Consider the following 20,662-nt stretch of genomic DNA (forward strand, 5'->3'; position numbering starts at 1 on the left):
GTGAGTGGCGCACAGCAGCTAATTCTAGCGGCACTAGGGAGTGGGGAGGAGAGTGTCATATTTATATAAATACTGCGCTCTCCAGCGCTCGTCTTCTCGCGAAACGCAGCACAGCTTTTTTGTCTGCGGCACTGCCTTGCGTGAGATTTTAGCAAATTTTCCCCACAAAGTGCATGCAGGTCTTTGTTAATTTTCCAGTAGACCCACAGTAGCACTTTATTTCTTTCTACACTTCTGTGTAGCTCTTGTTTGACTTTCATTTGATACCTGATGTCTATTTACATGTGTGTTATTAATTACGCGGTGCTACCCCAAGGTACAATGGCAGTTCTAAACTATTGTATTGCCATGCGTACTGTGTAAATGAAGGTGTCTGTCTTGTTGTTGGCTAGCCCGGGGCGCTCGGAAGCGCAGATGTTGAGTTTCAGAAATAGACTGTGTGTTCAGCTGATGGGTTATTTATGGACGGCAGCTGGTGCTTGTAAAGCTTTGGTTTACTTTTGCAGGGCCCAGTTGGTGTCTGCTGCTGGAGGAACCAACTCAAGCTTGCGGCAGCTTATTCCAGTGACCAAAGCAGCTTTAAGTTGCTTCGCTTCGTACCTTAGAAAGATGTCTGAGAAACAGATCAGGTGAGTGAAACATTCGTTAGGCATGACATCGCGGGAGTTAAAGTGCTCGTGTTTATGCGACTGGAGCCATGAATTTCTGTAATTCGCCACAAGTGCAATGTATGTCAATGCAGCCATCGCCCACACTTTACACGTGCCTACATTGAAGCATTAATTCAAACATTTAATAATATTTATGGTGACGGGATTTTTAACAAGTTGATTACTTATTTATGTAAAAAGATATGGGGCATGATATGAAACATTAAAAGTATGTTTAGTTTTAAAAAATGGATGGATCGGTTATCTTTCTCTTTAAAAGCATGTAAATTACATCCATAATATTGTTATATCATGGATTCCTGTTATGACCTCTTACTCCTAACCCCACCTCAGTCCCGCTGGCCGCTGTCAACACTGTTCTCAAGAGAAGGCCTTTGCTTGACCCTAGAGTCCGCGATATGCTTTCTCACTTTAAGACTTTTGTTTGTACCAGCAGTGAACAATCTGTACCTGACATCTGGTTTGGTACCCGAATGAAGGTATTTTAAAGTACCTCAAATACATTACTTCTTTGTTCATGGGTGAAAGGCCTAGGGGGAGGTAAGACTGCTACAGCAGAATGAAGCAATGTGGTATTTGTGTAGCGGGAACACAGACAAAAGGCAGAAGGCGCTTTCCACAGTCAAAAGAACAGTTACAGTTAATGAACGATTGAAGGGGAGCATGGCTTCTGAGAGTGGAAGTGGACTATTACTTTGTCATGATGTAGTGTCCCTGAAAGAGGCGTGTCTTTAAATCATTTCTAAATTGCAACAGAGATTTGGTCGTCTTGACTGCTCCAGTGATGTTGTTCCAAATCCCAGATGCCAAATGTGGAAGGACAGTTGCTGTTTTTTCCACTTTTCACTCCGAACGGAGGGTGTTCTGTCTGTGTGTGTGTGTGCGCCAGGAGTTACCAGAGGTAATGAGCTTGTCAGCCAGAAAGGTAGGGTGCCAGTCATGATTGCTTTCTAGTCGATGTCCCTTGGTTTTGGAAATGGCGAGGGCCGGCAGTGGTAGTTAGTGGAGTTCCTCCACGGTGGGAGTGATGTGGTCATATTTCTCCAGACCTTGATGAGGTGTGGAGTGGCATGTAGGATGCACTTGAGGAGAGCCAATGTTGTTTCTGGTATGGCATGCAACAGCATTTTGCCACCATGCATGATATGCAGATTTGTTGAACACACTATCATGCAGGAGGGTATGCTGGTGCAGAGCAGGTGTGAGTCTAGGTACACCTAGGGCTTAGCAGAACTACTTGCAAAGCAAGGTCTTCAGATTCTTGCAGAATTCATGAAGTGAGGAGGAGACACTTATGCATAGTGGCATATCGGTCCATGCTTTAGGAGCGATGTAGGAGAAGGTCCTACTACCAGATCTAGGTTTCATTATGCATGGGATTTGTGCAAGTAGCAGTCCAGATGAGTGGAGGTGTCTGAATGGTTTGTGAAAGCAGATGCAATTGTAATGCCAGTGTAATGTAGTGCCTTGAAAATGTGGGTCAAGAGTTTGAATTGTTCTCATTTGTGAATGGGAAGCCAGTGGAGCTCCTCCAGGTGTGGTATGATGTGAGTGCAGGGGGAGAGGTTGAGAATAAATCTGGTTGCTGAGTTCTGATGGGTCTGCAGCCTTCTCATGATAATTTGTTGAACCCAGCGTGGAGGGTGTTCAGATAGTCCAGCTTGCTTGTGACCAAAGCATGCATGAGGGTTTTCATGGTGCAGAATAGGAGCCGTTTGAAAATCTTCAGCATCTGCAGGGTATGGAAGCATGAGGTGATGATGGCATTGACTTGGATGGTCATGTTGAGTTTGCTGTTGATGATGATGATGATCCCGAGGTTCTTTGCGTGTGGTTGGGGTGAGTGCTCTTTCCGAAGATAACTGTTTTGGTCTTGTTGATGTTCAGGTTTAGAAAGTTGGTCATCATCCAGTAGGCGATTACAATCATGCAGGCATTGAGCTTTATCCAGTTACTGGGCACCATTTCCATGAGGGAGAGAATGAGTTGTATTTCATTGACGTAGATGACGATGTTGATATCATGAGAGGAGATGATGCTGGCCATTGGTATCATGTATGCATCACGCTTAATCTTGTTATTTGTGCTTTTGCTGTTGTAAATAACATATAGTAATAGTAGGTCAAATTAACGGGACTTCAGAACAATGAAAGGCTGAGACAGACATGCAGGGATTTTAATGAATTACCAGGAGCTCACTCCGCATAGCTCAACAACTCACTAAACCATCCAACCGACGGCAGTCACATCTCCTATTTGAGCTTGATAAAGATTAAACTTTTGGGCTCGGGTTAAAGGTGAATGTTGACCAGGTGCATTATGTTCAAAAATTAGGCAAATGTTAAACAGAAAAAGGAAGTTTGGCCTTGTGTTAAAGTTGATAGACTTGATTATTTTCAATAGTTTTTAGGAGAGTTTTTCCAATTTTATGTTTCGATGAAACGCAGATTCTCTTTGCATGTTGCACGTCAAGTTGAGTTTAATGGCCTTGCAGGTGCATGCCTAAGGGCGTTTTGACCCTGACGAAGTGCAATTTGGGAAAAACGGTATAGGTGAAAGGATAAGCACAAAGAAATAAGTATATATATTAGTAATTATCGACCAATTTACAAAGGCCCGAACACTCAACCTCAAAGGGGTCTACCGTTAGGACCCCAAACAATCCAGAAAGTCACTATTTCAGCTGAAGGAGCGTCATGTAATTGAAAAATGTTTGCAGGTTCAAAATTGTTGATTTCCAATGTTCTTTATTGAAGTGAAGTTCATCAAATGATGGCGACAGCATTTCATCAAAATCAATGGTTCCAAATTAATCCAAAAGCATAAAGTATACAGAACACAGTACAGCCAACGCGTTTCGTCCGGCAACAGACATCATCAGGGCTGTAGAAACAAAAGTTAAAAAAGCACAGAATAAGTCGAACATAATAACATGTATTTTAAAGAGAACATGATCATTGCCTACTAAACCAGAATTAATGATATCACATCCATATATACCTGCCTATTTAACATTCTATTCAAACATCCAATCTATACTCATTAACATGAAGACACATCTTGACCATTGATAATAAATGTATTCATATCAGAGCTCATGTTCTCCTTGAAATATCTAAAAAGAGAATGACGGTGGCCTACCTCCAAGAACAATAACTGTATGTGAGCAAAATCAATGCTGATCCGTATCTCTGTACAAAACAGCCTCCGACCTCCCAATGAAAGTGTGAAAATCTATAACCGGGATATAAGTAAAATAAGGAATATGTGGAAAATGTAAAAATGTGTGATATATCACGTTTTCTTCTCATTAGTCAACATAGAAACCTCCAATTCCCCCAATCTACTGTCATAAATCTAGGGCAATGCACACACACTATTAAACACTACAGTTCTAAAGGGCTGTCATTGCTATTGGGCCTACCTCAGAAAAGAAACACTTGACCCAGCAAAGAGGAGGCAAGTTTTATGTTCAACAGTTCCATAAATTCTGCAGAAAATATATATAACAAAGTAAGGGTTGAACTCTAACCTTATTATGACATCTCAAATATTCCAATATTGTTTGACATGAGTTCCCCTTCCTATCCTATCTAAGACCCCAGGTCTCAAACCATACCATGTGGGACGTTTTTCTCAACCGAAAAAAGTCTGTTACAACCATTCAATGTCTTCCAAATCTGTTGACCCTCTACATTATGAACTCAAGCAGACCACTGTGATTACTCAAATGTAAACCAGAAAAAGCCCAGGTCTCACCTTTGTTTTAATAATGTAAACCCATTCAGGCCTTGACACAAGAATAAGTTCTATCTTTTCAACGTACAATCTGTGAGTGAAGAGAACAAGCCTAAATACTTATGTTAAATAAAAACAAGTACTTCCCTGGTTAGCCCTCTCACAATACCCCATAAGACTCGAGCATCTCGCTTACCTCTACTTAGACATGTGTAGAGTAAAATACCCCAGCAATTAGTTCAAATGCGATTATCAATACATCTCTTGTAATCATAGAAATGATCCGTCATTAATATACAACATGTCCTAAAAGTTCCACAATCAAGCTCACTGACATTTACCTCAAAAAAGCAAATATTCTTCTGTGTCTGTAAAAACGTAAAAACGACAATCACCAGTAGACTGAAGTTGTCCACCAAAACTGAGTATAACCTGTACATGTCCTCATTTCCGTACGTTTAAGTACGTGATTGCGGTGTGACGCATTGCATTAATCCTTCACTGTGCAGTACATTATTGTAGCGGTAGGCAATGCATTATTTCTCCCATTGCAAGCGACCGGGGTGTATCGTTACGCATTGTATTATTTCTCCTTTGCCCAGCACACAATTGTATCTTTAAGTAGCGCACTATTGTTTTTCCATTGAAACGTGTGTGATTCTAACCTTATGACCAGCATAGCATTTGGAAAGCGGTGGTTGGGATTTGAACCTACCAGCCAGCCCAAACGAATATAACCCTTTATTGTATGTTGGCTTTTGTATGGTGTGGTCTGATCGTATATCTTTTTGTATAAAGTTTATACTCATCTTAATCAAACTCGTGTGGAGTCCATTTGTGGTGTCACCAGTGGGTTGCTGTGAGCGTGGTTGCACATACTGTACACTCGTGCCTTGGAGATAGGCCTGGCTGCTTGTACCAAACTACTAAGGAGGCTATCTAAAACTGTGTTTTTTCTTGGCCTACCTTTGAGTGGGAAGCCCTGGGTCTCGCACTTGGTGACAGTAGTGCAGGACTGGGACTCCGGCTTCCAACATTTGGCGACAGGGCGGTGGGATATGATCCTAACGTGATTGAAAAGCATATGTGCAAAACCACTCACAGTAATTGGTGTACATCATAAACTGATCGCAGACCACGACACAACAACATGTTGATTTGATTTGGCGGTTCTATTGTTGAGTACTCAACAACAACAGAAGAGTGTGCCTCTTGATTAATCATATGAATAGAGCACAAGTCAAGAATCCAAATAGGTTCTTAATAAAGCCCTCACTCACCAACCTGGTTGGTGACATGCTTCATCATCGGGCCCCATCAGAAGAGGCCGAATGCCACCCTGGTGTGCTTCAACGCCAGAATTACTGTGGAGCTGTTTTTTGTGTGTTCAGTGAAGGTGAGTTAAAAATGTCTAGATTGTGTCACAAAACAAATGTTATTATTAGCCAATCAGACATGTATAAAAACAAAGTGTGGGATATAGTAGCTAGATAAATTGTCCAGCCCTATCCACTAGTGTTTGGTCAACATGTATCTGCCTATGTATAATCATTATTGAGGCATTCTTCAGGACCGAAAAGAGATGAGCCTTGGCGGTGTGGGCGCCCTAAGGCTCACCCTGACCATAGGTTATAATTGTGAAAAATTGTTAAAACAAAAATCGTTTTAATCGGCCTCCTAATGAGAGGAGCCACGTTCACTAGGTTCTTGTGTTTGAGATAAACTGAGTTTATTAGAGTATAACCATGAGTCTCGGAAGGGGGGTGGTAGCACAGTGGCACACTGCCTTCGCTGCTAGGCACCCGCTCTGTACCTGCGCAATCCCTCATGTAACCGGACCCCGATGGTCTATTGCTGAATAACCTTTAAACCACACATCATGTCTCACGGGGAGAGCCATATAGCCGGTGAGGCTGAGGCTGCAGAATTGGAGTTTAACATTGAGGCATTGTCAACTTACAAGGTTGATCAATTGCGGAAATTCTGCAGAGCTTTGGGATGTCCCATGAAGGGTAGCGCCAAGAAGGAGGAGCTGCAAGTGGCCTTGAGGACCTGGTGGAAAGCAAAAGAGGCTCAGGAGACGGGTGATGTTGAGGTGGAGGAGGATGACCCAGGGAATGGATTTGGTCCACAGGATTTGCCAGTGGAGGGACCAGCCACAGGGGCTGGTAGTAGCCATTCAGAGAGGAGTTTTTCACCAGAGGAATTGGAAGAAAACCAAAGGGTCAGACTGCATGAGTTGGAGGTGTTAAAACTTAAAACTCAAGCAGAGGAGAGCAGGAATGCTCTTGCGTTGGAAGAGAAATGGATTCTCTTCGCTCATGAGTTAAGCATGAGGGAACTGGACATTAAGGGTAGACAGACAGAGTCCAGTGTGATTGATGGCAGCGCACAGCCAGTGTGAAGTGTGGATGAGTACAAGCGTGCACTGGAAGATTGGAAAGTGGTAAGCATGGTAATTGATTTGGAGGGGCTTTCCAGTTTGGCCCCAGGGGAGCCTAGGCTCAGAAATTATTTTCAAGGATTGTGCCACCCCAGTTTAAGGTGTGGGCTCCTTGATTTCCAGGAGCCTCCATGAGAACCGGACCCCTGGTCATGAGTCCGGGGCCTGAAAAGGCCCCAGAGATTGAAGAAGGGCCAACTTGCAAAAGGAGATCCCAGAGTAGTGAGAAGGGGTTGCTGGCTAGCCCCTTGTCTCAAGGGAGGGGGGGGGGGGGGGGAGTACACAGCACCCCCAGGGATTAGCAGCACCACCCAGGAAACTGGGGGAGGTGGTGGGGAGCCCCCGGGTGGAGGCCTAGTGCCCACTTCCAGAGGTGTGAGGACAGACACCTAGAGTCTGGAGGGCGTGGGGAGCCTATTACCAGAGCCTCTGACTTTCTGAAGTTTGTGGGTGCCATTCCTAAGTGGCAGGCCCAGAAAACGAAATGGAAGATTAAGAGAGGGTTGTGTTCCCCGGTGGGGACACCAATGGGACAGTGTACAGCCAGTTGGGCTGAGTCCCCTAGGAGTGACCAAGGTAAACCCACTCTTAACCTAGAGAACAGAATGACTGGAGGTAATATCCAGCCCGAAGGGCCTTCCCAGAGTACCACTCCAGGGTGGGGTTGGCATGGGATCAGAACCTCTTGAGAGGTCCCCCTGGCCAGAAGGTTTCCATGGAACAGCATTGTTGGCTCAGGAAGTAGTGATCAAGAAGACCCTCTGGGGTCAGAAAGGCATGGAACAGGAGGTTGTCCCTGTGGTAGAGGGCCTTCATCCTGAATGTATCGCCCGAATCCGGGAAGTCCATCAAGGTAATGATTGGTCTATCCTAGTTTTTGGCTGTGAGGGAGTTGTGTAGGACTTAGTCTTTTGGGCTAAAGTTCCAGAAACTTTATGCTTTCCCCCTAGACTGTTTTCCTGACATAGAGTTGCCAATTTAGATGATTTGGGTACTTTGCCACTGCTGATCAGTGTCAAAGTACGAGTGTTTCCTATGTAAAGTGTAATGGTAATTGATTGGCCATGATTGGTATGTTTGCCTGATTAGTAAAGTTCCTAGTGATGTGCACTGCGTGTGCCAGGGCTGTTAATGCAAAGGCGCGCAGAGAAGGAAACTCAGGCCTGCAGTGTAGGGCCTGCCCCCAGTTTGCTAAGTTAGCAAGGTGTCCTGACAAGCGCAACTACTTGTCAGGCCTTACTTTGCCCTTTGCATACACATGGAGTAGCCCTGTAGTAGGGACCGGTACCCCCTGGGCAGGGTGTAGAGTAGGTAAAAGGCAGGACATATACGGAGGTGTGTGCTATGTCCCGACAGTGAAAAACACTCCATTTCGTTTTCACTGGTGAAAGGCCGTCCTGCCCATAAGACAGAATAGGGGAGGCTGGGTATTGTTTTTTGTTAGCCTAGTTTCCTATAAGTTTATAATGGAGAGGAGAAAGTTTAGTATGTATGAACTCACAGTGTCAAAACACATCTTTCTATAAAGGTGGTTTTGTCACTGTGTTCAGGAACCACTCTTTAAGAAAGTAGCTGAGTGTTGTGCTCTAAGCATTTCTGTGTGTCTTTGCTGAATGTGGATTCTCGGTCTGGATCTGAGAGGTGAGAGGAGCTGGGGGATGTCTTGACCCAAGGGAGGGGTTGAGATGGCACCAGGCTGACCTGCATCTGGAGAGTAGGTGAAGAGAAGATCCAGGAGGTGAAGAGTATAAGAGAAGCAACGGTTCTGGTGGAAGTTATAATAGCTTATAATGATAATGTTATGCACAATTGAAATGCTAAAATGTTATGTTGATGTCAAAGGGAAAGGAAACCATGAAAACGTATGTTTGTATTTACAATAAATATTTTATCTCATACAAAGAATATATAGAGTACACAAAAAAGTAAAATTATAGTAGTGCTTTGTGTCCCCAGTGTAAATGGATCCACACAACAAAAAGTGGTCAATTTGTAACACATGAAACTTGGTTTCCACAATTTCTAAATGCGACCAACCAAAACTTTACAATAGTTACAAGTACTATACATATTATTCAGAGCTGTTATGATAGTTTGCTTTATTTAGTTGTAAAGAGGTCTGGGTTGCTGCTATAAAACAATTGACTCATCTCCTGCTGAATGATTAAGGATCCAGACCCCAGTATCAAAGGGAGAACGGTGACACTGGGAGGGAGACACCCAGAACTGATTTAGGCAGGGCACAACGAACTTTAAAAACATTTAGGGGTATAACTATGAGAGCAAAAACCCCTGAACATTGGAATGGACCAGAAATGGATTGAGACTGAAGAGGCTTGGACCCATTTTGTGATCAAGAGGAACCTCTGTTAAGGAAGGAACAACTGAAGTGACTGCTGGGGAAAAACCAACCCTTGCTTAATGGTCTGGGGCTGGTTTGCAGTTTGATTTTCTAACCAAGGAAGAGACTGTTGGGACTGGGACTCTGGATTCCAACTGGGTGGATTCATTTGAAGTTCTTATGAAGGATGCGGAGTGTATTGAAACAGGTGGAGGCAACAGTGTTGATCTGTCGGTTTATAGTGAGGGAGCCACGGGGGCAGCAGTGGCGGAAAAGGAAACAGGCACAGAGGACACAAACAGGCAAAAATAAACAGAAAGGCAGAAAATAACACATACAAAGCGATAATAACAAAAAGACAGATGAAAGACAGAATACTGGCACAAACACAAAGACAGACAACAGCGGACCAGCAGAAGAGCATGGCTCTCCCACTGGACCACCAGGGATGAGAAGCAGACAGGAGCCTCTGGGGGGGGAGGAGGGCCTCAAACACCTAACTTGTCAGAGAGGTGCAGGGGGCAGTGGCAGCGGCACAACAGTGGAGCTGCTGGGACAGAGAGCAGAGTCCCTGACCAGGAGGTCAGTGGTCTTGCTCACACGCCCGAGCAGCAGTCACCATTAAATTGGGAAAGGGGAGGGAAGCGCAGCCGGGAGGTGGAAGCGGGAACTGGCATGGGGGAGAGGCCGCAGGAGCAGCAGCAGTGGGAAAGGATACGGCACGGAGGACACAAACAGGCAAAAATTACCAGAAAAACAGAAAATACAAATCCAAAGGCACAATAACAAAAAATAACAGATGAAGGACAGAAAACAGGCACAAATACAAAGACAGACAACAGTGGACCAGCAGAAGAGCAAGGCTCTCCCACTGGACCACCAGGGATGAGGCGCAGGCAGGAGCCTGCGGGTGGAGGAGGGCCTCGAACACCTACCTTCCACAAGAGGTGTAGGGGGAGCAGCAGCCGCACAACAGCGGAGCTACTGGGGCAGAGAGCAGAGTACCTGACCAGGAGGTCAGAGGTCTTGCTGATGGCATTGTTAATACTGGCCCCTTTCCTACAAAAGGGAGTCTCCTATTGACAGGGGTCTGTCAGCTCAGTGCTTGTTATCACCTCCCACAACCCAAAAAGATGATGGAGGGAATGCTGAACAATGTCAAACCTTTATCTGGGCATAAATCCATTGTTATTTGCTCACCCTGTCATTCCAGTTTGTATGCAGTGGAATAGAAATCAGTCATGACCCTGCTCCCCATGGGAAAAGTTCAGCCCAAACTGCCGGCCAGTTCCTCCCAGGATGGGAAAACAAGCATCCTGGGACCAGTTTTGGGGTATCACCCCATATCAGCCAGGCTAGCTTGAATCCAGTGGCGTAGCAAGCACAGGACTCACGTCTGGGCATGCCCTTCCCATTGAGGGCAAAGATTGCAAAACAGAGATATGATGGACAGAATGCTGAATATTGTCAAACATTCACCCCCAGTCACAGATCTATCCCCCCCCTCAGTCAGGTATAGTATTCCATTTCTCGGAGGGTCGTTTCCAGTAGGGGTATGTCCTAATGTAGTGTATAAAGCTATTGTATAGGGAACGTTGATATGTTGTGTGTTTGGGTCACATAGATATCATATAGGTAGCTTTGAGACTTGAGACTTCTTGTTTATGTAGCATGATGATTGAGAGTCTGACTTTCTGCACATTTATGTTTTTTTGGTACTTATGAAACATATTTAATGAAGATAAGAAAAATATATATTTTTTTAATGGATAATATCCACCTGATGTTTTGCAGAACCGAACTGGTATAATTTTTAGGAGGACATATCCAGTAACAGAAGGGTTATTACATATGATATAATCTTGTCCTTTTGTTTATTGATTTTAATATGGAAAAATATTCATTAGAATATACCAGCACTTACATGGTTACTGGCATAACTGAGTGGTAAAGTTTAATTGTATGCTCCTAATGACAAATATTGGTTGAAGTGTTCTATAGGATCATGAGCAGAGCCAGTCTCATGTAATTCTGATGTGATTGCAAAGGCTCTGGGTCATGGTCTCAGCCGACTTTGTTTTTCTTGATAGTTGTGTCTCCCTGCCCATTAAATGAATTCAGTGATTAAGAATATTGTGTTCGATTCATACATGAAAATCCAATTTAGTTTGGAGAATTTACCGAAATTCTTGTAAGAAATTGTTGCATAACGGAACTGCTAAACCAGAAGGGGGAAAGTCTACAGAGATGTGCAGAGAAGATGCGTTTTATTATTTGTTTATGCATTGTTGCAGTGTTTCTCCTGTGAATCAATTGGCTTTTTTCTTTCAGTTTGCCTGCTAAACTCATCAATGGAGGTGTTGCTGGGATCATTGGCGTTACCTGTGTCTTTCCGATTGATTTGACCAAGACTAGGTTGCAAAACCAGAGGAATGGACAGCAAATCTACAAAAGCATGTGAGTATGGGCAGCCCACAGTACCGACGCACAATAATATTACAAAATATATGCATTTATTTAAGTTGTGAAAAGGTAAGAGATGTTGCCATGTATAAGTTTATTATGTATAGTTGTTTTTTAAAATATAGAGGAGGCATAGCTGGACTACATAGGGGACCGTGTAGACGTCTCTCGAGGGCAGTCACCCGGGAGGCGTAATTACTGCAAGCCACGAAAAGCGGGTCCCGTGATTGGCGAGAGGCAATTGAATGGACCATTCGCAAGGAGGGCCCATGGGAAGGAATAGTAGAGGCAAGTAGCTTCGCAGTCTGCATTTGCTGTGTGCCCTCAGGGGCGGCTCTAGGCTCATGGTGGCCCTGGGCAGGGAGCATAGGTAGGGGGCCCCGGAAGTTGGGGTCCGGGCAGGGCAGAGGCCAGTGAAGAGGGGGGGGATCAGGGTGTTTGGAAGTGGAACAGAGCCGGAGACCGCCAAATCCCTGCCAGGGGCCGCCACATCCCTGCCAGGGGCCACCACGCAAATATGTATCCATCCTCAGAGGATGATTATATTGAGGATATATATTGGCGTGTGGCCCCTGGAGTTTGGTGGCCCTGTGCAGGTGCACAGCTTGCACATGCCTAAGGCCGCCCCTGGTGCCCTCAAGGATTGACTGCTGTTTCCCACGGAAGGATTGAAACCCAAGGATTGGCTGCCCCCACTGCAGAAGTGCCGACCAAGAAGACAACATGGTTCTAGGCTCAAAATCCCAGGGGAGTGCCATCTGAAGTGATGTCATTGACTGCCAGAGGTTTGAAGAGAAAATCTCGCACAGCTGCCAGAAGGCGGCACTCCAGGTGGACCAGGAAGAAGGGACCACGACCTACACCCAGCGGTCCGGCCACGGCATATAGAAGGGGCCCATATGCATCACAGATGAAGGGAGATGCCTGTCGCAGCAGAGTGGACAAACAGACACTGCGCTGTGAGGTGGGAGTCTCTAGAAGGAGAAGCCAGGCAGTGCATTGAGGAGCACAGCGCCCCCTGATGTCCACCCGACGAAATCAACTGGCAGCCGGATCGTTACCTTAGGGCCAGCAGTCGAGGGCAAGGCTGTGGAGGTTACTTGCGGAAAGGCGTGGGCAGCAAAGAGCTTTAACGACTGACATACTTTTGGTTTTTTTCTGGTTGCGGGTCCTGGTGGGAATTGTTTTCAAGTGTAGATAAGAGCAGAGGTCTGCACCATCAGCAACTGCAGCATAGAGGCAAGGTCTCCAGCCTATGATCACAGACAATTTCAGGACAAGGGTTCAAACCCAGCCCACAGCAGCATAGTTTATTTGAGCCCAGTGAGAAGGATTATGGGGCCTGCAAAGCAAGGGATAGACAGAGCAAGAGAGGACCACAAGCCTGACAGATACAGGAGTGACACAGGGGAGTAGGAGATGCAGGTGAGCAAACAAAGAGGAGCCTGGTGGGAATTGTTTTCAAGTGTTGAAAAGAGCAGAGGTCTGCACCATCAGCAACTGCAGCATAGAGGCAAGGTCTCCAGCCTATGATCACAGACAATTTCAAGACAAGGGTTAAAACCCAGCCCACGGCAGCATAGTTTATTTGAGCCCAGTGAGAAGGATTATGGGGCCTGCAAAGCAAGGGATAGACAGAGCAAGAGAGGACCACAAGCCTGACAGATACAGGAGTGACACAGGGGAGTAGGAGATGCAGGTGAGCAAACAAAGAGGAGCATAGTGGGTGAGCAAAGGGTAAGTGATGGTCCAGAGTTGGATGCGGACCAGCAGGAGCTGCTTGGAAGAGCATGTGAGTTGGCGGCAGACAAAGGCAGAGAGTGGGTAAGCAGGCAAGTGCTGGGTATGCTGGCACAGAAGGATACAGGTACCTGGAGCACTACCCATTGAAAGGTGTCAAGGGTTAAGAGCAATGCAGCAGGCAGATTGCGGTCACCTGGATCTAGGTGAGGGGGGCTTGCAGCCGGAACAGCGGCCTCCACAAACAGGATGTTGGCAACAGGCACACAGAGTCATGGTCTCACAATAAGACAAAGGCCAAAGAGGGCTCAGGTGGATGGCTCAGGGGTCCTAGCAAGGGGTTGAAAGGACAGCATGGACCACCACCATCTTCATGTTCAAAGACCAGGGGGAACGGATAGCAGCAGTGAGGACAGCTACAATGGCCAGCTAACGGTGCCTGTAGCCAGGGCAGTGGCAGCCAATGGATCCAACTCTGGCTAGGATGAAGACAAAGCTGCAGATAACAGTGAAACACAAGTGCAGAGTGGAGCAGGGCACCCATAGGGGTAATAGCTCATTTTGGCGAACAAGTAGGGGTAATTAACTCTACATCGCAGGCAAACCAGGGCTGCTGGGGCAAGGGTGGGCGGGACGAAGCAGGTCAAGCCACTCCACAAGTGGCGAAGCCTTTGCACATAGGTACATGGGTATGGATCAAACTCTATAACCATTCCCAGCGACACCATGGGGGCACTGGCCTAGGCTCCCCCCTCCCACCCCCGGGTTACCCTCCCTTCTTCTGGCAAGGCATGGGCCCCTGGCAGGGAAAAAGGCAACCAAAACATCTAACAGGGAATTGGCCTGTTGCCCTTTGGTGTGGGCATTGGGGTTCAGACTCTGGCTACCAATGAGAGGCAGGACAGATCATGAGGTCAGTGAAAGTCCTGCTCACTCACAACTCAAGCTCATCAGAGGCCATTTTTGCACTGATGCCTTCTCTGGGAGGACTGTTATCCTTTCTTACGTATTAACAAAATGCCCTTTAGGATTCCTTAGTAAGCACTTTTCCTATTAAGGTAAGACCCATAATGTAAGCTTTATGGAACCTGTAGTTCTCTTTACTTTTTTCGCTTACTGGGATGTTTCCATATTGGTCATCAGCTGAGATGGTTAATATCGTATTAACTCTAGCACCCTGATATCAATCAATCAATCAAGGATTTGAAAAGTGCAGCAAATATGCCCAGAGTGAGAAGGAGCATTCTCTGCTGTTGCTTTGGTGGATCCGGAGGGTGTCTGAGAGGAAGAGAGAAACAGATCGTTGTGCAGGGATTTGTATGCATGGGTCAACATTTTGAACCGGCATGTATTCTGGATCGGGAGTCAGTGTAGCTTCCTGAGTTACGGCATGATGTAGGTAACTTTGGTGAGGTTGAGGATGAGTCTGGTCGCTCAGTTTTGTATTATCTGAAAGCTATTTAGGATGCGGGCAGTGCGTTCCTGTAGTCTAGCCTGCTGGTGACAAGGGTGTGTGTGAAGGTCCTTCTGGTGTTGACTGGGAGCCACCTGAAAATCTTGCAGAGCATGAGTGCGATTAATTGTACATGAACTTGTACTCTATTCTACAGTATTGGCATTAATATAGTGCTTATCGCATCCGATGAGGCATTGCACCACTTTTGTGTACCAAGTGTTATTTACAGAGATATTAATAATGCGATTTGTAAAGCGTGTAGCTACTCCTGGAGGAGTGTCCCAGTGCTAGAGTACTGACACAGTAGATGAGGGGTTACCCAAGTCTGATGGCAAAGCTCCCTCTAAGGCAAAAAGCCAGGACTTTAACTCCTTCCTGAATAGGAGTTTGGAAGGGGGTTGCTGAATTCCCACAGGCAAGGAAATATAGGCTTTAGGATCTAGGAGACCAAAATAACTACTTCCTGTTTTAGCACTTCTGAATTTTGGCATGATGGCCCAATAGATGGGATTATTCTTTGAAAGCTGTTGCTGTTTGATTAAGCGGTACAAAAGGGGGTGGTGATGGACGGAGCATCTGAACTAATCAAACACTCACACCCAGTCAACAGATCTTTGTTTAATCCATCACCGTTCTTTAGCCCACTCTGCCACCCCAGTTCAGACATGGCCATATGATAATCAGTCTGACCCTGTGCCTCATGGGAACAGTCCAGCCCGAACTGCCAAGCCATGCCTTCCTTGGACCGGAAACAAGCTTCTGAGGACTGGTTTCTGGCATTTCAGCCGTCGTCAGCCCGGCTTGCTTGAATCCAGTGGCAAAGTGAGCAAGGGACTCACGTCTGAGCATACCCTGCCAACTTATGGCGACAAACCGGTACAAAAGGGGGTGGTGATGGACTGTTCCCATGAGGCACAGGGTCAGACTGATTTGCATATGGCCATGTCTGAACTGGGGTGGCAGAGTGGGCTAAAGAAAGGTGATGGGTTAAACCCAGATCTGTTGACTGGGTGTGAGTGTTTGATTGGTTCAGATCCTCCATTCATCACCACCCCCTTTTCTACCACTCTGTTTGATTAAGACACAGTCAAACCTGATTTGTCTGACAAGAGTCAAAACGCACCATAAGAATCCCTCTGGAAAAAGGGCAACCTAACACGAGATCACTAGACCATGGTTCTCTGCAGGGGCTTTTTGTTCTCCCTTATTTTGATTGACTTGATGGTGTTCTAACCCAAAAAAGACTGTTTATAAAAACTAGACTGTTCACCTTGTGCAAAGTAAGAACTGGAAAACTCCATGGGCAGCCTAGCCAATTTAACTACAGTGGTCCGAATCTCCTGGTACATTTCAACACTAACATTAGACTGTAGCGATAGAAGCACTCTTTGCACAGCACAAACTAAATATATTGTTGTCTATTGATTGTTTAACTTCATAAGTTCTCATGCTATTCTTTGCTTATGTATTATGCATCTTAAAGTGTGATGTAATCTGTCTGCTCCATGGACGGTATGAAGTGATATGGTTATCAGAAATGCAAACAATTATATGGGATTCATTTTTTGCAATCAAGAAGAATCCCTGTAAGGTGCTCTATTTTTTGGGACTATACCCATGTGATGATTTCATGTTTATGAGATACTTGCTGTAATCGTCTAAAAACATAATAACATTGGTTTAAAAGAAGTGGGATTAGTGCCAAGAAGCATAAAGTGCCAATCATAGTCAATGCTAATTACTGGCTGGCAGAAGTGGGAGAACAAATGGAAATTTTTCTTTCAGCAACTTCAGTCAGAGAAAAGGTAACTTTCTAAAAGTTACTTTTTCTTATTATTTATACAAATCTTTCTTCACCAATGGTATGCCTAAAGTCATGTTTAAAACGGTCACTGTAATTGATGGCACAATAGGTGTTGCAGTCCATTAGTGACATTTAGTGACATTTAATTTGTAGGGTCTCCACCCTGTGTGACTGGAGGTTTGTTATACCCAGGACAACTATGTATATCCGGTGGTTAAATGAAGCCAGGCCTCAGTAGAGGTCAGTCCTGGTATGGGTGTTACGAATCATGGAGCCTCCTGAGTGCAAGACCATACAATAGCAGTTTCTAAAAAAGGGGCTGATGTCTATGGGAGAAGAGGCAGAATTTTTAGCCCTATGCACTTTCAGTCTGCAACCGGACCAAGCAGGAGACACACCTAGCCTGCTACTCTTTTCCTCGGCTACCAGACTGGATACCATAGGGGCAGTTGTTAAGTAGGCAGTAGTCATCCATCCACTCAAAGATGAATCTGTGAACTCCATAAGAGGGGAAGGACCATAGCTATTTATGTGCCTGGATTTCATGCTTGTATGATGGAAACACATGAGGGGAGACACATCGCTGGTGTGGGCTTTGGAGAGCCAGCGCGGGGGGCATATAACACCGCCTACAAGTCCCAGCTTGCCGCGGGGGCCACAAATGGACTGCCGGCCCCTCCCCCTATCACCAGGATGTATTTATTCAACTAGTTCTTCACGCAACGCGGGACGCGCGCGGGCGGTCGCCGGGCTGAGCCCGGGCAAAGGGCGGGCCATCTGTGGCCGTTGAGGCCTAAGGAGTATGGGCCGGGCCACCCCTCTAACCTACACAAATGGGTAAGCGAAAGCAGCAGAGTAATGGGGAACAGGAGGGCAAAAAGGCAAAGGTGCCGAGAAAGTCTGAATCCATTATTTCCTATTTAACGTCGGCAGTGGGGGTTTTAAGCAAGGAGATTGCAAATGCAGAGAAGGAACTGGGTTTGGACCTCCCCACCATAGCACGTGATGAGTCTGATATTGTGCCTGTCATGCCCGTGCCTAATGTTCCCTTGGAGCCGGTAGTTGTGATCACTCATCCTACGTCTGTGAATGAGATTAAAAGTGGCTCAGCAATAAGTGAGGGTATAGACTGTGTCAACGGAGGAAAACCATCAGCTCCTTTATTTCAATGTAATTTGGGGAAACGCAGACGACCAAAGAAGTCTATGAAACGAACAAAATCTGCAGTTGTGACAAAAAGGTACTGACTTAAGTATTCCTGAACAATTGGCTCAACTAGTGAAAGAAATGTTCAACTCATGGCAGGAGCCAGTTCTTGTTGGCATAGCCAAGGACATTGTGGACTCTCTTAATACCGGTGTTGCGGGTTTAGTAAAAACATGTGAACATATTGACCAATTTATAAATGAGTACAGAGGGCAGAAAGATCTGGTGAGACAGTCCCAGGAACACCATATCCCTAACTCTAAGGCTAAGAAGGGTCATCATGGCAGTACTAAGTTAGTCCAAGAGTGTTCTATTTGTGCATCATATTCTGGGAGATTGAGGGCCACTGGTAATAACCCGCATCTAGCAAATGGTAACTTACCCCGTAGAGAATTCCAAGGGGTAGGAATTATCGATATGGGTGCAAGAAGCCCGCTAGGACCCCTTTTAGTAGTAATAGGCCTACAAATTTACGTGGTATTACCCTGGATCTCCCTCCAGATGCTGCCCCTTTGGTGGCTGTACTCACAGGGGTTACCCTCTAAACGATGGTGCAGTTGAAACTACCCAAGACCTCCTTAGGAAGTCTAGAAACTGGTGCAACCAACTCAGGAGCGGTGGTCTAGATATCTCACCTAGTATCATCATGGCTTGACGGGTGGGTTGGGTTGGGCGCTGCCTAAAAGTATTGAGGGGGACTGTGTGGTAGTCAATTTCAACAGGCGTAACGTGGCTGATAGATTGTTCTGGGATGCCTCAGAGATAGGCAACCCAGGGATCAGACCAATATCACTGGGTTATTTCTATCCCCCTGTAGCTGCACATATAAAATCTTATAACAAACAACCATTATTGCTTACCCAGAAGAGTACATTATTTGGTTCCAAATTTATTTGTGACGTTCCCCAACGTAAAATTGTAAGAGGGTCTCCACTGAGAGTGGAGAGAACTGTATCAGTTCTTCCACAACCTACCAGTAATTCTTTAGAACAACGAGACACTGATATAGCCCTGTTAAACCAGGTTTCCCCGTTAGCAAATCTGGAGGACAATGACTGACTATATGTCCCAGTCCCACATTTGAATGATCAAAACACAGTGTCAACTAACTAAGGTAATAACATGTAAATTCCTAAGCTGGAAAATGGCAGGTATTAGACATAAGAGAAGTGATGACATCTGGTTGGACTTTATAAAACAGTATGACATCATTGCCCTCCAGGAAACGTGGGATACATCCAAGTGTTTTAGCCTGGATGGTTTTATAAGTTTCGTTGTCCCAGCAATTCCGGGGCTAGGGGGCAGATCAAAAGGTGGTTTAATCCTCCTCATCTCATTAAAACTGAAAGGCTCCCTGAAAATGCTGGAGTCAAGTTTGAGTAACATTTTAATTCTTGAGTGGGTTATCCCAAATCTGCCTAATATTTTATTAATTAATTTTTATAATGCCAGTGAGAGCGAGTCAATTAATCAACATTTAGGCTCCCTGGACGGTATATTAGCAGATTATAAGTCAAAACATAACCCTTTATTCGATATTATTATTATGGGCGATTTTAATATTCACCCCTGTAGATGGGAATGTGTTTTAGATAATTACCAAGGCCCCCCAGGCACTGTGGTCCCACACTTTGAACACAGTAGGCAGTGAGAAGCCCTGGAGGACCTCTTATCTAATATGAACCTATTTGAGGCAGGTATACGCGAGGGGGAGGAGAGGGTCCCCACATTTAAAGGTAAAGACCTTGGAACTGTTATTGATTATATTATTTTATCCGCTGGTGTGGTAGCTAGGGTCTCATCCTACAAAGTATTGCCCTCTGTGTTCAGTGACCATAACCCGGTCATTCTGGAGATGGACATGGGCGAAGCTATTGATTCAAGGGTTAGGGAGTGTGTAGAGACGAGCAATTTGACCACAAAAGATCAGGGTAGAAGGCTTAAATGGGACAGGGTGGTCCCTGAAGCCTTCTGTGAGGATCTTTTCATTAAGGCTGATGCAAATCTGGCCACATGTTTAGGTAGCACTGCTCCTAGAGGTGAAATTATTGGTGCCTATGTTTCCATGTGTGGCCAGATTGCAAATGATTTAAAGGATAAATGCAAAGTAAGGCCTCATCGGTTACAAAGATGGTTTGATACCAGTTGTACCAAAGCCCATGGTGCTCTTCTTCTAGCCTTGAATAAGAGACCTAGAGATAGGAACTCTGTCTTCAGCCTGAGGAAAATATGCAAAATGGCTATTGCCAACCGTAAGCAAGAAATCAAAGCTGAGGCGTGGCACAATCTTTTATCACTGGATGTTCTACGGGTCACTGGTAAGTTTTGGGCAACTATCAACCATCCTTTTTTTCAGGGCAAGAGAATTCAATCCTGGATTGTGTCATCCCAGATGAACAATGGCTCTCACATTTTAGTGAGATTTATGGTAATGTGGGTCCTGCCTCCGTAGAAAATGTTAATGCGCTCAAGCAGTCATCACCCCCCCTAACATTTGAAGTGGTTGAGGTACAAAGAGCAATACAAGAAATGTCCAAAAACAAAGCCCCAGGCCCGGACGGTGTCCCTGCGGACTTATATAGTACCTTCCCTATTTTTTGGGCAAAGATTCTTACTAATGTCTACAATGCCTCCAGTAAAAATGGGTTCCCGGCATCCTGGCCACCTCAATTATAATCCGGTTTTTAAAAAGGAGCAGAGAGGGGACCCCTCTTGCTATAGATCAATCTCTTTGATAGACTCGGCTGTTAAAATCTTGGGCAGAGTCATCCTATATAAACTAAGAGATTGGCTAGACGAC

General features: G+C 45.4%; 1 protein-coding gene across 1 annotated transcript in view; it reads left to right on the forward strand.

The window, feature by feature from the left end:
- The first annotated feature begins 509 nt into the window (after positions 1–509).
- Positions 510–20,662, forward strand: part of LOC147712429 (mitochondrial glutamate carrier 1-like) — a 327,075-nt gene continuing 306,922 nt past the window's right edge. The window contains exons 1-2 of the mRNA XM_086923106.1: positions 510–629; positions 11,525–11,650. Coding sequence (XP_086779232.1) covers positions 610–629; positions 11,525–11,650 — 146 coding nt within the window. The 5' untranslated portion in view covers positions 510–609. The remainder of the gene's footprint in view (positions 630–11,524; positions 11,651–20,662) is intronic.

The sequence above is a fragment of the Lissotriton vulgaris genome, chromosome 5, assembly GCF_964263255.1.
Source record: "Lissotriton vulgaris chromosome 5, aLisVul1.2, whole genome shotgun sequence".
In the NCBI taxonomy this organism is placed as follows: domain Eukaryota; kingdom Metazoa; phylum Chordata; class Amphibia; order Caudata; family Salamandridae; genus Lissotriton; species Lissotriton vulgaris.